At 43.7% G+C, this 17,021-nt stretch overlaps 1 protein-coding gene across 3 annotated transcripts; it reads right to left on the bottom strand.

The window, feature by feature from the left end:
* Positions 1-105: 105 nt before the first annotated feature.
* BECN1 (beclin 1) lies at positions 106-10,381 on the bottom strand. 3 transcript variants are annotated; one of them, XM_082860280.1, is made up of 14 exons: positions 10,279-10,297; positions 9,840-9,968; positions 7,569-7,636; positions 6,623-6,681; positions 6,101-6,169; positions 5,860-5,950; positions 5,619-5,755; positions 5,264-5,458; positions 4,220-4,366; positions 2,806-2,955; positions 2,235-2,295; positions 1,644-1,786; positions 763-904; positions 106-431 (listed from the first exon to the last, which is right to left on the bottom strand). In XM_082860280.1, the coding sequence occupies exons 2-14, from the start codon at positions 9,964-9,966 to the stop codon at positions 417-419; spliced, it is 1,404 nt and encodes a 467-aa protein (XP_082716406.1). In that variant the 5' UTR covers positions 9,967-9,968; positions 10,279-10,297; the 3' UTR covers positions 106-416. The 3 variants fall into 3 exon arrangements, with proteins under 3 accessions (XP_082716406.1, XP_082716407.1, XP_082716408.1); XM_082860281.1 differs by having other exon boundaries at positions 106-904; positions 10,279-10,381; XM_082860282.1 differs by lacking the exon at positions 6,101-6,169 and having other exon boundaries at positions 106-904.
* Between the last annotated feature and the right edge of the window lie 6,640 nt (positions 10,382-17,021).

The raw sequence follows: 17,021 nt of genomic DNA, 5'->3' as shown, positions 1-17,021 counted from the left end.
TGTTTCAGCAGACTTTCCACATACCTGCACTTGAACTCGGTTCTCCCAGAATACAAAGTACTCTATTCTAGTTAAAGAAAAACCCAACAGTGCACCTCTGGGCAGTTATCAGACTGCAGTAAATCTTTTATTACAAATAATTAAATCTCTCCATAAGGTCTCAAACAGTATCAAACACAATTTCATATCTCTAACACAGAGCAGAGCAGGCATTCAGTACTAGAACCAAGTGAGAAGTATTAAATTTCAAGCTTCTGATCACATCACGTGGTGACCAAAGCTTACATGTCATTTTCTCACGTTATCCAACTGTGCATCTCACACATCTTGTAGTCTCAGTGGAGACAAAAGTTTCTATTTCATATTCTAAGTGCAGGAAGTTGAGAGAGATAAAATCCAGTGAAAACACATCAATCTCAATTCAACTCAGTCTAAAAAAAAAAAAGCAAACTTAAATTAGTTGTTTTGCGGGGACAAAGGGAAAGGAAGGCATGGGGTTAAGAGTCAAAACTGTGATAAAGGCCAGTTGCTATACATGGCATGTTGTAGCTCTGGAAAGTATCTGTTATGTTTTAAAATAAAGTGGCTTTTGTGGATTTTTTTTTCTTTTTCGGTATTGTAAACATGTGCTGTTTAATAGTACCCGAATTTAATTTAACACTTTTTTTTTTTTTTTGCAAACAAAACAAAATTTAAAGCCTTTAAGGCAAACAAACCCCTAAGGAAAAAAGCAAGTCATTTGTTATAAAACTGTGAGGATACCCAAGCAAGACCCCACTTAAGATTCGTCAGCATGAACTTGAGAGCTTTTGTCCACTGTTCCTCAGAGTTAAACTGGGTTTTGATGGAATAGGAGCCACCGCTGCCTCCTGTGTCTTCAATCTTGCCTTTCTCCACATCCATCCTGCAAATGAACACAGCAGAACTCATTAGTAACTGAGATCCGAGTTAAGTCAGTTCAGGCAAATGGGCAGGGACTTGATCATGGGACCATTCACGTCATTTTATCTACTAAAGAACTCTTGGCAAGGAATGGTAGTGTATTTTGGATTTGCTTGAAAGCCCAATATCAGGAAGGCTGTCACAAGAGCCTCATTGTCATTGCGGAGTACAGGGACAAGACACACACCCAAACAGATGAGAAGCCTGGAGCAGAGGGTAAGTGACGGTTACAGTACTCCTCACTGTTTTCCTAGGCATTCCTCACTTATGGGGAGAGAAGGGAGGCAGAAGAAAAGAAATGCTTTGTTTTGGGGTGATGGAAGCAGCTCAGCCTTACTGTGTTAACCAAGGTGTCCATCCATCTCTGGGCTCCTACAAAATTTGATCAAAGGAAGCATTCCTGTATATTTCCAAGGGTGTAAGGGAAAAACCTCCCTGAAACTGGAGAGCAGGCTTGAGCTCTGCAGCAAGAAAATCCCCCACACCATCTAAGTCAACATTCTTTTTCTCCAGGGACCAGGTGGTTACATTCTGTCCTGTTTGCAGTGTTGGATCAGTCTCTGCCCATCAGTGTCAATGTCATCTTACTCCATTTTCTGCTTTCCCACTATATGTACTAGTTTTGCCTCCACTCTACTGTCCCTTCAATTCTGCTCACTCTGGTCCTACTCTAGGTTCATTCAGCACCGGGGGATACTGACCTGTAAGGAAGACAAAAACGTGTCTCGCCTTTCTCAACCTCTTCTTTGAACTGCTGCACACAGTCCAGGAAAGCCACCATTGCATGGTCAAACTTGTTGTCCCAGAAAAACCGCAGCCCCCCAGAACAGTACAATGGCAGCTCCTGCCCGAGAAAAGAGAACTGGCTATAGCTGTGGCCCTAACACAGGTTACCGGAGATTGTTCCCAATCCTATCGATCTCTCAAGTCATGTTATGTCTGTATTTCACTGGCAACAGTAACCTTGGGCAAATAACAATGCACCTAAAACTGTTTCACCATCAGTGGAAATGTATTAAACATCTACCGCACAGCGATGCCTTCCCCGTCCTGGTGCACATATTCTGCTCTGATCTGCCCATAGCCCTTCTCAACACTGTAAAAATTTTATTTTCTTTACAGGCCCCAAAGAGCTAATCCGGAACTAGACAGGACACTGAACCAGACGTTGGCTCAACATGAGATATCTCAGTCTAAGAAAGAAGCTAAATAATGCCATTATCAAAACTAAACCATTTCGTTAGAAGGTAAAAGGATTCTGTATTCCAGTGAAAATGGACCTTCCTGGGTACCTTAGATTTGTCTGTCAGAGACTCCAGATACGAATGGTTTCCATAGGGAACAAGTCGATACCTAAAATGGAGATGCAGACAGAGATGGAAATAGGACTCCTCCTAAAGTGATTACTGGGATGTTATAACCCAGTGATTTTCAGTCTTCAGCTACCCAAGAACCTCTATTATTATTTCCACTCCTCTCTCACCTCCCCACGCGCTCCATGTTTAAAAGGTTTTGTTTCCCAAACAAACTACATTTATTAGATAATTATCTGGGGGCCTTTTATGGATGCATGTATGTCCTGGTTTAGATTTAGAAACAAAAACTGAAAAACAGCTTTAGGAACACTAGGTTATGGAGACAGGAAGTTGGGGACCACTGCTGTGGTCGTGCAGTTCAAGGACTGCTCAATCATTGGAAAGGGACTGTGGTGAGGGGAAAACCAGAAGCAGACAGTCTCCATGGACAGAATACTCCCCGTTCGTTGGGAGCAAGGGCTCTTGCCATAGTGGACAAGAGTACCAGGTAGGAGATACAGATTATATCACAGACACACCACACTCAGGAAATGACTACATTTCTTACCTCTGAAATTTCAGACCCATCTTATTGGCCAGGGCATGGAGCAGCAACACTGTCTGGCCCCAAGCAGCGTTAATCTCGTTCCATTCCACGGGAACACTGGGCAGGCGACCCAGTCTGAAGTTATTGATTGTGCCAAACTGTCCACTGTGCCTACAGAAGAAGGGCAGGGAAAAATACAGACAGAGTTTAAAACTTAGCAAATTCTGAAATTTCCTGCTCTCACCTAAAACCTGGCATAAATCTCTCTCCTTATCTCCAGATTCATATATCCAAGTCCTACTTGGTACTTTAAATACATGTCTAAAACGTGAGTCGTCATCTTTCTCCCTGCTGCTCAGACGCCAAAGTAGAAACCTGGGCGTCATCCTTGAATGCTCTCTCTCTCTCAGCTCCCTTCCCCCCAACACCACCAGGCTCTGTTGATTCTACCTCCTAAACCTCTTAAATCTGTCCACTTCTCTTCAGACTCAATGCTACGACTCTACCCTCTCCTGTTTAGATTCCTACTGGCAGGTTTCCTTACCAACAACCTTGCCCTCTTACCCCAAGTCATTTCTCACATTACAGAAATGCACAAATGCAACTGTACTTATGTCACTTTCCTGACTAAAATGCTTCAGTGGCTCCCACTGTCTTTTGGACAAAGTCCATATCCTTAAAGAGGCCTACAAGATCCTTTAGGAATTGGTAACGCTCCAGTTTCATATCCTGTCATTCTCTGCTTCACCCTCAATCTCCAGTCACAATAAACTCCGTTCAGTTCAGCTGGAGATTACCACTCCCACTTTCCTCTGTTTCTGTGCACATGATGTTCTCTCTGCCAGGAACAACCCCCCTCCTCTGCAGACTTATACTCCGTATCTCAGCTTAAACATCAACTTCCTCTGGGGGAATCGTTCCATGCAGCCTCCTCAAATCGGGTAAAGTGCCCTCATGTGTTCTCACAGCACCCAGGGTTCACCGTGACCACACTGTACTACAAGTGCCTGTTACCGAGCCATCTCGCCCAAGCGAAATGTATATTGCTTGCTGTTGCCTTCCTAGTGCTTAGCACAGTGTCACCACACAGTAGATGCTCAAAAGATACCACTTGAAATGGATAAAATGTCAAATCAATGAATAAACAAACGACCCCAGGGGGCAAGAAATCAGCACCAGGCAGATGACCAGATTTTCACGTAGCTGGAGAGCTCCAATCTTTCCCTTTCCTTGGAAGAATGGAAGTCACCAAGCTCTAGAGTTCCAATCCCCTGATTGTGCCTATCCCATTACAAGGAGTGAAAGAAACCTAGATGGGGTGAAAATGACACAGACCCCCATTCCGTGGGAGGTGGGCACCCTGGCGTAGCGGCCAGCAGCTAACGTCCAGGTTGTGGTGCTTCCCAGACGCTCCTCACCCTCCAACCCTCATTACCAAATGTGGAAGGTTGCGTTAAAGACGTTGGTTTTCTTCAGCTTGTCCAGCTGCATCTGGGCATAACGCATCTGGTTTTCTACACTCTTCAGCTCATCATCCAGTTCTAGCTGTTGTCGTTTAAATTCACTATATTCCCTTTGATACCTGTGAACAGCCAAGGTGACCATTAAAGGCTGTTTGGGGGCTAAAATTTCTCTCCCACCGCCCCCCTTAATGATTTCTTCTAGTGATTATGGTCACTTCTAGTTACAGCATCTTTTACATTTGGCAAATATCCCACTCAAAGGAACGTACTTGCCCTACATGTTTTGCCTGGGAAGGACAGAAATGTCTCAAATTCCAGCTGCTCATATGGAAAACGGGGAGGAAAACAGGACTCTCCCAAACCAGGACCAGACACCTCTTGGATTTCTGATCTTTTCCAGAAACTAAGTGAGTTAGTCAATGGTGGTTTCTTCCCTGAATTGGCCGTAATTGAGCGTCTATCACTTCACCTCTACATCCTTATTGACTTTTAAATGGTTAGTATACATCATTTCTAATGGAACTTGTTACACTATCCCATGAAAAAATTAACTTTGTTCAATGTCTTTCACTTCCCCATCCGTAGTTACTGTGGACACTGTCTCCTCCACTAGACAGAGGGTTCTCTCAGGTCAAGAGCACCAATGAAATTTTTGAGCTGGAAAAGAACGTAGGCCAACAAGCTCATCTTTCCAGAGGAGGATGCCGGGTTCAGTGGCTGACTCACCCAAATGAGCCCAGGTCCCTACAGGACAGAGCTGTGACTAGAGGCCTGGTTCTCGGCTCTCTATTTAACCAACGCTTTTGCCACTTAATCATGCTGACCCTTCGTACGTAATCCTCCCCACCAACCTCTAGAAACAGGGCCTGGAAACAATATGCAGGATCCAGAGCAGACATGCTGCTGAATGACAGCTCACTGCTGTTTACAAACTAATCAGACACATTCAGCTGGAAGCCATTTCCGCTGCTGGAGCCTTGAGGGCAGGAAGATAGAAGAACAGGGTGATCACTCACTGAGCTTCCTCCTGATCCAACCTCTCAGCCTCAGCCTGGACCTTCTCGAGATTTTCTGCCACTATCTGACGGTTCTTTTCCACATCTTCCAGCTCTTGGATCAGCCTCTCCTCCTCTAATGCCAGCTCCTTTAGCTCCATCTGGAGTTGCTCGCTGTCATCTTCATTCATTTGCTCTAAGATTTCCAAGCAGCGTCTGCCAAGGACACAGGCAGGGAATGCTTACCAGAGGGAACCTGTTATTCCTTTTATCTGAGTGGAGCACAGCCCTTGGGTAAGGGCCACGCAGCCCCAGAGCAGGGAGAGCCCTAAGATTCAGAGCTCCATTCCCAGGCCCAGGCTCTGGACGTACTCACTTGTAGTTCTGACACTCATTTTCAGTGACGTTGAGCTGAGTGTCCAGCTGGTCTAAAAGAGTATCTGTGCATTCCTCACACAGTGGGTGATCCACATCTGTCTGGCCTGACATGATGTCGAAAAGGTCCCCAGTGACCTGGAAGTGTGGGAGAGTCAGGGTAGGGCCTACCCCATGCTACCTGCCCAGACACCCCCTCTACCAGCCAGGCCCACTGCCTGACACCCATGAGGCAGACTTGCCTTCAGTCTTCGGCTGAGGTTCTCCATGGTGCCGCCGTCGGATGCCTCCCCGATCAGAGTGAAGCTGTTGGCACTTTCTGTAGACATCATCCTGCAGACAGCCCCCCGCCCATGGGCCACATGAGGGAGCAGAGAGGCCTCCTCCACCTACTGCAGTGCCAGTGGCAGAGACTCTCAAGCACCGGCTGAGGGGCCTCAAGGCACATACCCACTCCTAGCCCGACTGACCTCCCAAGGGTACCTCTCTCCCAAGGGAAGGCCATGCTGGTCTTCCACAGGGACACTCAGCACGAAGGTTGGCCTGGATGGACTAAGGGGGGAGACGGGGCATCAAAAACTGATATGTGTGTGTCTATAGTAGAAAAGGAAGGAGAATCAGGAAAGACCATTTCTTAATATTACTACCCCTTGCCAGCCACCTTCACATGCATCAATAATTAAGAACCTGAACATCTAACAACATTTGCTATCTTAAAACTTTTCAAGGGCCCATCTCTTTTATTAGTCAATCACGCTCTCAACTTTTCTCAGTTCTTCATCATGAGAGATATTGTCCCTTCCCACTGTGTGAATGGCTACAGGAAAAACTCAATCAACACTGGAGAGTGATGGGCCAGGTATAAGGGAATATGTCTTTTCAGGAAGAGCCAAAAGGCTACGTGATGATCCATCTTCATCACCTGTCTCCAGGTCTCAATTCTGGGTTTAATTAAAATTCTACTGGCCTTTGGCAAGGAACAGGGGGCTGAGGAGTAGTAGGCACCTGGCTGGGGGGATGAATCTGCGAGAGACACCATCCTGGCGAGTTTCAATAAATGGCTCCTGGGGAGGAAATAAGAGAGCATTAGAATCCTGGCAGCTTAGAGGTGGAGTCCATTTCCCCAGTGGCCTCAGAACTATTTGGCTTTACCCTTGATTGATAACCACAATACTTGAGAAACCACAGAGACTTAAGAAATGGGTGTTATATAGCCAATCCTTGGATACTTGCACTAAGAAAGGACCCTTGGTACAGACAAACCCCAAGTCCCATTTGATTTTTTGTGGGGAACAGCGTTTCCTAACTATGCTATACCCTATTATATTTGCATTTACCAGTCAAGGTAGGGGAGAGAATGCCCTAAATCATGGCACAAGGAAAAAGCCAGAGCAGACTGCAATGAAGTTTACCATGGCATAGAACAAAGTAGATACTTTATGTTTTCCATACTTTGATATAATTTATATGTGATCAAAACCTTATGACATTGATCTCTGACAATGACAATTATCACTCATGTTATCACGTTTAAAAAAATTACACATTCTCTAACACTGACAACCCTTTCTAGCTAGTGTAATCACACAATTCAATGTCCAAACCAAGATACTTTTGAGACTAGAGAGGAGTGGATATTAATAATTAGCTAGGACAACACCAGGTGAACCAGGAATGCCCTGGGATGACCTGTGCATCCAGGTCATCCCATCTCCCACCTATAATGGCTTATAATTCCACTTCAAATAAAGAAGAGCCTCTCTTCACATTTTTGAATGGATGCCTCATTCAGCAACCCTGTGACCTCAGGTGCGACTTCTGTGTCTCCAATGATCCACAGTGGTCTGATCATGCAGAATGTCTCATGTTAACCAAAGATCCAAAACATCTGGGGGTCTAAGAGCACCAAGTACCCTGCAGAAATCCACTTCGCATTCCAGTGTGTTCATACCTCTCCTGAGTTAGCCTCTTCCTCCTGGGTCTCTCCTGGTTTCACCTGGGCTGTGGCAAGTAATGGAGCTAAGAGCAAGGAAAATATCGAAGCTTTCAGAAAGAGTCTTCTCAAAGCAGAAGCATGTATGACAGTATAAGAATCAGAAATATCCTTCACCTTTTTCTTAAAGTACAATTTATACAAAGAAGAATCTGTTGTCTTTTTTCCCTTACACCCATTAAATCGGATTAAGGGATTGTTAAATTTTTTCCAGTATAATGGTACGATTATGTCTTTAAAGACACACCTTACCTTTCAAAAATACTAAAATATCTATGGTATTTATATGTTTGGGATTTGCTTCTAAATAATTTGGGGTGGGAGGGGAATGGATGGGGCTGTAGATGAAAACATGGTTAAATATGGATGGATAATTTTTTTAATTAATTAATTTTTGGCTGTGTTGGGTCTTCGTTGCTGTGCGCGGGCTTTCTCTAGTTGCGGCGAGCGGGGACTATTCTTTGCTGTGGCGCACGGGCTTTCTCATTGCAGTGGCTTCTCTTGTTGCGGAGCACGGGCTCTAGGCACGTGGGCTTCAGTAGCTGTTGCACATGGGCTCAGCAGTTGTGGTTCGCAGGCTCTAGAGTGCAGGCTCAGTAGTTGTGGCGCACGGGCTTAGTCGCTCCGTGGCATGTGGGACTTCCCAGACCAGGGCTCAAACCCGTGTTCCCTACATTGGCAGGCGGATCCTTAACCACTGAGCCACCAGGGAAGTCCCTGTATGGATAACTGTTGAAGCTCAGTGATGAGTACACGGGGTTTCATCATAAACTTTGAAGTTTTCCATAACAAAAGTTAATATCCCCTTTCCCTCAGAATAAGTGGGAAGGAACATGAGAGAACTTTCTGGGAAGATGAAAGCTTTCTACATCACAATGGAGATCTAAGTTACACGAGTGCATACATCTGTCAAAAACATACAGCTAAGGGGAATTCCCTGGCGGTCCAGTGGTTAGGACTCCGTGCTCTCACTGCCAAGGGCCCAGATTCAATCCCTGGTTGGGGAACTAAAATCCCACATCCCACAGGCTGCGTGGCACAGCCAAAAAAAAAAAAGCTAAGATTTGTAATGTATAAATCTTGACAATTAGGGACTTCCCTGGCGGTCCAGTGGTTAAGACTCTGCACTTCCACTGCAGTGGGCACGGGTTCCAGCCCTGGTTGGGGTACTAACATCCCACATGCTGCATGGTGTGGCCAAAACCCAAAAAACTTGACAATTAAAAATTGTCAATTCATGACAATTTACCTTAAAAAAAAGGAAGTAAAGAGCAAAGTAATTGAGTGGAGATGGGAGGTGAATGGAGGTATAGAGAAAACAAGAATGGCAGGATGTAGCTAATTGTTGAAGCTGGATGATGGATACAAGGGAGTTCACTACGCTATTCTCTTGACTGCATGTTTGAAATTTTTCATAATAAAGTTTAAAATATATTAAAGAGATAGTTCCCCTCAGAAAATAAAAATCAGGTATTAATAATAACAGTTAATATTTATTGAGTACTTTTCCCCAGCATATTCTTAAGTATCTATGGTCTTTGTCATATTTGATCCTTACAACTACCTTGAGATTGTTTTACATTTTACAGATAAAGAAAACCAAGAGACCAGGGTCAAGAGACGTGAAGTAACTTGCAAAAAGTCATTCAGCTAGTAAATGACAGGATTTAAAGCTAAGCAGGCTGACTCTAGACCCATGAGCTTATTTTAACTGTCTATTCAGTCTTTTCTTTTTTTCTAGCTTCATCTCACTTCTTGGGACTTTGAGACTCTATTCCTCTACTTATCAGCTGTTGGCCACTGGGTGAGTCACTTAACCTCTCTAAGCCTCAATTCCTCATGGATAAAATGATAATTTTACTACTACTCCATAGGCGAGTATAACTGTAATACTCCATAGAGGTTAAAAGTAATGCATGTAACGCACTTGGTATATGGCAAGTCCTCAACAATTGCCGTTTATTTTTAAATGTACATATTCCTTTACTCTGAAACAACAGAAGCAGAAAACTAAGGACCTTTCCTTGCTATAGAAAGCTCTCAGAAGCACACAGTGTCAACATTCTTTTATGTTCTCGATAAGAAAACAAGAAGCCAGAGAGACTCCGCGACTTCTGAGGCTCACAAGGCGTGTCTGTGGCAGGCTATGTGCAGTCTTTAAGACCTTCATCTCCAAAGCTGCCCACTTTCAACGATCTTGACCACCCTCTTTCTAAGGGTCTCGCTGACCTGTGAGCTCCTGGATGGTGACACGGTCCAGGATCTTGAAGCTCGTGTCCAGTTTCAGGGGCTGGCTGCAGCGCTGACACACGAAGCTCACCTGCATGGTGCTGCTGGATGTCTTAGACCCCTCCATCCCTGCGGCGGTGGAAAGGAGCCGATGTTAAGGGGAATCGGCGGCCTTGAACCCCCGGCCCGGGGCTACCACCAGCCTTACTATTATGGTGAAAGGGTAAAATCTCCGCCCGCACCGTTCCCTGTAGGAGCGGTAGGATACCAGGCAGACCTTCTTCCGGGGTAGCCCCGGCAAAGGCAGTTTACAGTTCAAAGTCAGGGAGGGTCTGCAATAGGGGCCGTGAGGGTTCCCAGGTTCCCTTCTAAGGTAGCGGTTCAGCCCCCGACGCTCTTCATCTCGGGACCCGGAGCCCGCCACCCTGGTCCGGCCTACCGCGGGGGCACTGTGGCCTCGGGTCTGTCCGGGCGCGGGGCCTCCAGGACTGCCATCGCCCAGCCTTCAGCTACTTCCCGATCGGCCAGCGGAGGACTTCCGCCAGGACCGGACGTGACGTCACGACGGCTGCAGCTGCTCTGGGAGTCAATCCTGGTCCACTCGCTTCCGTCTGGCTGCCACTTCTAGAGGCTGAACTGGGAATTGCGGCAGGCGTCAGCCGGCGGGCTGATGTTGCGAGGGGAAGTGGAAGGACCGAGTTGGGGGGGAGTCAGGACACTCTCCCGTATTTTAATGCAGTGACTTTCCTTCAGATTTGTCACTTCTGAGCGGAGCCACTTTCATTATTCACTGCTGTGTCAGTTTTTAAAGTTTCTCGTTGGGAGAGCTGGGCGCCCGAGAGAGTGGTAGACACACTTGGAGGGGAAAGTGAGGAGGTAAACTTTATTATTTCATTTTAGATTTTAAAATTTCAATTATAATTAGGGAAAGCCGAACACTTCAGATATTGAAACGTATTATGAAATTATAAAGCTAAACCATTTTTGTCTTGGTGCAGGAATATCAGTGGAACAGACTAGAGTTCAAAAATAGACCAAGTATACAGGGGGATTTAGTATGTGATAAAGCTAGTATTTCAAATCAGTGGGGAAATAAACTACTTAATAAGTGATGGGTGGGGCCAAAGAGCCATGTAAATGGTGGTGAGCTGAATCTTCTACTTCACTTTTTGAAGTTAGTCACAAATTTCAGTGTCAAAAATACAATGATTAAAAGTACTAGATGAAAGCATGAGTGAATATTTTTTATAATCTTGAAGTAGAGAAGGTCTGTCTAAGCATGACATGAAAATCAGAAGCTGAAAAGGAAAATACTGAATTGTACTCAAAAATTAAAACTTTCTGAACTATCAAAGACACTGTAAAAAAAAGTTACGAAAGAAAAATATGGAAAATAGTTGCAGCTCATAAGAAAGAAGGTAAATTTTCTTAATATACAGAAGTCTATTCAATCAATAAAAATACCGATAGGCCAGTAATGAAATGGGCAAAGAATAAGAAAAAGCTCACAGAAAAACAAATGGTTGATTGAAAAAATTAAAAGATATTTCATTTTACTTGTACTTAAGTCAGTGAAAATCAAACAAGTCAGGCAGCATTTCTCATTTATGAGATTGTAAAGGCTTAACCAGTTGATAACATCGAGTGTTCATGAGCAGTTGGGGAACTCCATGCGTAAACTAGCATAATCTTTTTGGAGGTCAGTTTGGGAACGTCTTTCAAAAATTTAAATGTTCATAGTCTTTGATTCATAAAATTTCTTTCTAGGAATCGTCCTCATAGATATGCAAGTGCTCAAATATAGGTGTACAAGAAAGTTCACGGCTAAATTTCCTTCAGTAATAGGGATTGTTTAAATAAATCATGGTGTTGTTCATTCAGCAGAATACTATGCAACCATTAGAAAGAATGAAGTAACTTGCTTTTTACTTGGTTCATTTGACTACTTTGAGAATGGTCTGAAGGAGGGCGAGGGTAGAAGCAGGGAGACCAGTTGGGAGGTTTTGCATGAATTGAGGCAAGAGATGATTATCAATTGAAATAAGAAAAGTTATAGGCAGTAAACATGATACGATTCCATTTGTACAGAAAACAACGTAACATATGTGGTATATAACATGACATGTTAAATGTTATGTTATATGAAATGATGTACAGCAAGCAGTGTCCTTCACCGAACAACGGGACAGAGACTTCTACTTCATACAAGTTTGTACTGTGAGATTTTTCTTAACAATAAGCCTATAATTCATTTACAGCAAAATTAAACTTTTTACAGAAAGAAAATACAACAATACAGGAAGTTAGGGCAATAGTGTCAGGAAATTACCCATAATCTCACCACACTATAATTTTTATGTTTTCCATTATGATGTTTTTTTCCCTATGTATTTTAACAAGGTTGTATTTATGTTTGTAATCTATATGCAGTTTTTGTATCCTGCTTTTAAACTTTAACATTACATAATAAATATTTTCCCATGTTGCTATACAGTTTTTGTAATTGTCATTCTCATGACTGCATTACACTGCATCAAGTGCGCTACCTTAATGTGTTTCTTAGTTGCTGGAAATTTCCATTGCTTCCAGTTTTGGTGATTACAATAATGCTGCAGTGAAGAGCTTACTGTTTCCTAATGATAGAACCTCACAACTGGGATTAACGAGTTTGGCTATTTCAGGTCTCTTGATTAACGTTAGCAATTGTTTTCCAAAGTGGTTGCACATAATTATATTCTACCTCCAGTAATGTATGAGAGAGCCCATTTCACGATGCCTTGGCCAGTATTAGATATCATATAGTTGAGGGACGAGGGCAAAAACATTGCACTTCCTTGTTATTTTAGTTGATATATCATTGGTTCCTTGTAAATATGGACTCTTTTGTGAAGGTTTTCCTCTTTTGTGAAATTCGTTTGTGTCCTTTGCTTGTTTGTCTATTAGGTTCTTAGTATTTTTCTCAGTATGTTTCATTAATTTGTATGAATGGTCTGTTTAACTAAGGTGTTTTCCAGATGTGCAGACGTTTTATGTTTTTATGAATTCAAATCTGCTTTTTTTCTTGATGACTTATATTGCTTAGAAAGTTGTTCCCACTTCCAGAAGTGACTTTCCTATTAATATATTAAATGTGTACGATCCTCCTATAATTAGCATCACATGTAATATGTGGGACTAGATTGATTTTCTCCTGGTATTGCTAATTAGAGATGGTCTTTACAACCCTAATTCCTCTCGGATCTTTCAGCATGAGACCCCCTCTAGAGGAGATGGGTGGAATCATCCTCAAAGAATTTTCACCTAGGCCTCGTGTGGCGGATTCATAGTCCTACATTTCTTCCTGTGTGGCTGCCACTAACACCATCTCAGAAAGGCGGGGACACGTAAAGGGCTTCTGGAGAGGTAGGGCCTATAGAGATGACAACTGTGTGTTTGGAAGTCTGTCTTTGTCATTTACCAACCCTGACCTTGAGCAAGTTATTCAACCACTCTGTACCTTGTTTTCATATTTGTAAAATGAGATTAATAGGGAATTCAGTGGTTAGTCCAGTGGTTAGGACTCCGTGCTTCCACTTCAGGAGACATGGGTTCGATCCTTGGTTGGGGAACCAAGATCCCACATGCTGCACGGCACGGCCAAAGAAAGAAAAAAAAGAGAAAAGATTAAAATAATGATAATAGTGTACGTCACATAGGGTAGTGTGATGATTAAATGAACTAATAATATGAAGCACAAAGAGCAAATGTCCGGCACGTAGTAAACTCTCCATGTGCTCTGCGGCTTAGAGAATATATGACCATCAGTATGTGTAGTGCCTGAGGGATTGTGAATAATCAACATATTGTCATCAATTCAACAAATATTTATTGAAGACCTGCTATGTGCCAGTCACTCGTCTAGGTCTGGGAGGATTCACTGGTGAACTGCTCTAATAGCTTATATTCTTGAGGAGAGAATTTGACAATAAACATGTAAACGAATGAATAAGGTGATTTCAGATAATGGTAGGTGTTATGAGTTGAATTGCGTTCTCCCAGGAGATGTTGAAGTCCTAACCCCCAGTACCTGTGAGTGGGACCTTGTTTGGAAATAGAGTCTTTGCAGATGATCAAGTTAATGAGGTCATTAAGTCATTAATCCAGTATGACTGGTTGTCCTTATAATAAGGGGCAATTTGGACACAAAGGTGGACATGAACAGAGGGAAGACATGTGAAGAGACACAGGGAGAAGATGGTTGTCTCCAAGCCAAGGAACACCTGAGACTCCCAGGAGCACCCATTTGAATGTTGTGGACATGAATTTAAAATAAGACCAGTCATCAGTGATCATGTTTGATTCATAAGCACCCAGGAATGAATAGTTTGTTAAATGTAGCAGTGCCCTCAGCAATTGTTCACTGAATAAATAAACAAATGAGTGCACATTACATAAAACACTTGGATAAGGGAGAAGAAAGGGAAATAAAAAAGGAATGTGTATCTGTCTTCTTACAACCCTACTTGAAGAAGACAAAATACAATTATTTGAGAACAAAGCCATATTTCAACAAGCAGAAACACATTAAGTTTTCAAGCTGAAGTTATCAATTCTGAAAGAAATGCAGGGTAATGGCACACTTAAAATAGGACGTAGTTAATTTGGGAAAGCATTCCTGAAGTTAAGTTCCAGATCAGAGTTGAAAAGTTACTAGAGACAAGTGTAACAGAAAGCAGGGGTAAAAGGGGGAAAACCGTTAGATGGTAATACACAAGATGGGTAGTATGGGCTATGTTGTATGTGGTCTTGAATAAGTGGAAAAGAACTTTGAGTCTGAAAATGGGACTGATAATAATTATATAGTTTAAGGTAAGCATGAGGTAAGTTCATGAACAGGTAGCTTGTCTGATAATGGCTACTGTTTATCTAGTGCCTGCCTTGTATCCAGGCACTGTACTAGTTCTTTTACATATATGTGATTTCCAGTATTCCTAACAACCCTACAAAATTGCATACTATTTGTTAATAATAATTGAAATTCCATTTTACAGATGAGGGAACTGAGACTCAGCATTTCAGTAATTTTCCCAAGATATCACAGTTAGTAAGGAGCTGAGGTGGGATTTGAAGGCAGGTTTCTCTGATTCCAGAGGCCATAGTCAGTCACACTTCATTTAACTGTGTATTCCCACCACCTCCCGTGCTCTTTTTTTTTTTTTAAATAAATTTATTTATTTTTGGCTGCGTTGGGTCTTCGTTGCTGCACACAGGCTTCCTCCAGTTGAAGAGAGCAGGGGCCACTCCTCTTTGCGGTGAGCAGGCCTCTAATTGCGGTGGCTTCTTTTGTTGGGGAGCATGGGCTCTAGGCACGCGGGCTCTGTAGTTGTGGCTTGTGGGCTCTAGAGCGCAGCCTCAGTAGTTGTGGCGCACAGGCTTTGTTGCTCCGTGGCATGTGGGATCTTCCTGGACCAGGGCGTGAACCCGTCTCCCCTGCATTGGCAGGCGGATTCCCAACCACTGCGCCACAGGGAAGTCCCTCCCTTGCTCTTAACACAGAGGTGTGCTCAAGATAAAATGTAAATCAGATGACCTGCCTTTGCACTTAATCCAAATTGTTTCCTAACAACCTTCCCCAGCCCACTCCCACCCCCAACTAACTAACTAGTCTTTCAATTTCTTCAACGGAGACTTCCCTGGTGGTCCAGAAGTTAATACTCCACGCTTCCACTGCAGGAGTCACGGGTTTGATCCCTGGTGGCAGTGCAGCCAATAAATAAATAAATATGCTCTTTAAAAAAATTTCTTCAACTGGACAACCACTTTCCTTCCCCAGGGCATTTCCCTGTGCTGCACCCATACCTTTGAAGGCTCTTCCCCTCACTCTTCCCAAGCTAACCCTTTTACACCCTTTTAGCCTGTCACTTCATCTGAGAGGACTTTCTTGGCCATTTTAACTAAAATAGACCCCTGGCATTCTCTATGTCAGTCATTTTTTCCCTAACATTTATCAGATTTTGAAATTATGTTGTCAGTTTACTTTCTGGTGTCTTTCCCAAGTATTAAGTCCCAGGAGACCAGAGAACTTGAGTCTTGTTTACCTTTGATTTCCCAGAACTGTGCTGTTCAATACAGGAGCCACTAACCACATATGGTTACTGAGTACTGCAAATATGGTTCCTCTGAACTGAGATGTGCAAGTAAGTGTAAAATTCATACTGGATTTCAAAGACTTGGTATGAGAAAAGAATGTACATGATCTCATTAATATTTTTTATATTGATTACATGATGAAATGATAATATTTGGTTAAACTGGGTTAAATATATGATTAAAACTAATTTCACCTGTTTCACTTTTTAATGTGGCTGCTAGAAGATTTTAACTTACATAAGTGACACATTATTTCTAGCCTCTGAGACACTGCTGTCTCAGAGCCTAGTCCATTTTAGAGCGAAATAACCGATGTTAAGAGACCATGGGTGGGTGAATTAAGGGTTAGAGACTCTGCCTTCCATGAGGAAAATGGATACAGCATTGCCCTAGAAGTTAGGAGATCTGAGTTCTGGTCTTGGATTTTCTGGAAACACTGTGTAGCCTTGGACAAGCACCACCGGCCTCCAGGCATCAGTTTGCCCATCCATCAGGCAGTTGATCACTGAGGTGAAAGTGTATGAGATTAAGTGGCTACATGGCAGAGAAAGGTTGGGAAGCCTGGTGCAACAGGACTTGTCTTCTGTTAGGCTCCAGCCTAACACTAGAGCTCCGGCCAAGAGAAGGAGGCGGCAGAAATCACAGACTAGACGCCCCAAACCCAGCGCGGGGACCGTCGGCTTCCTCAGGTCGAGGCGCGACGGCGTCACTGGGGCGCGACGGCGTCGTCGGTCGGGTCCCCGCTCGAGGCGGTAGCGGCTCCGAAGGTCCCTTCGGAGAAGGCGAGTGCCGGGATAACAGAGAAGCAAGTAATCCCCGAGTCTCTTTGAACCTCAGATCTCACTAAACCACCCTTGGCCGCACTCCCTTTTATTTCACCCGCAGAGCGGAGAGGAGCCGGGAAATAAGAATGTCCAGAGCCGAACCTCAGCGCGGCTGCGCAGGGCTTGTGCGCATCCTCGCCGAAATCCCGGCGGTTGTCTGTGACGTAATTTCCGGCGTGAGCGGCGAAAGCCGGGAGGGCGAGCGAGAGAGGGAGCAGGCAGAAGGCAC

Source organism: Leucopleurus acutus, assembly GCF_964270905.1.
Source record: "Leucopleurus acutus genome assembly, chromosome: 19".
NCBI classification, from domain to species: Eukaryota; Metazoa; Chordata; class Mammalia; order Artiodactyla; family Delphinidae; genus Leucopleurus; species Leucopleurus acutus.
This window is presented reverse-complemented; position numbering and strand designations above follow the sequence as displayed.

Coding starts and splice junctions, on each gene's coding strand:
- BECN1 (XM_082860281.1), bottom strand. CDS start 9,966: ATGGAGGGGTCTAAGACATCCAGCAGCACCATGCAGGTGAGCTTCGTG. Junction 4,367..5,263: donor TTGGATCAGGAGGAAGCTCA/GTGAGTGATCAC, acceptor GGCTGTTCACAG/GTATCAAAGGGAATATAGTG. Junction 2,296..2,805: donor ATGGGTCTGAAATTTCAGAG/GTAAGAAATGTA, acceptor TCTCCATTTTAG/GTATCGACTTGTTCCCTATG.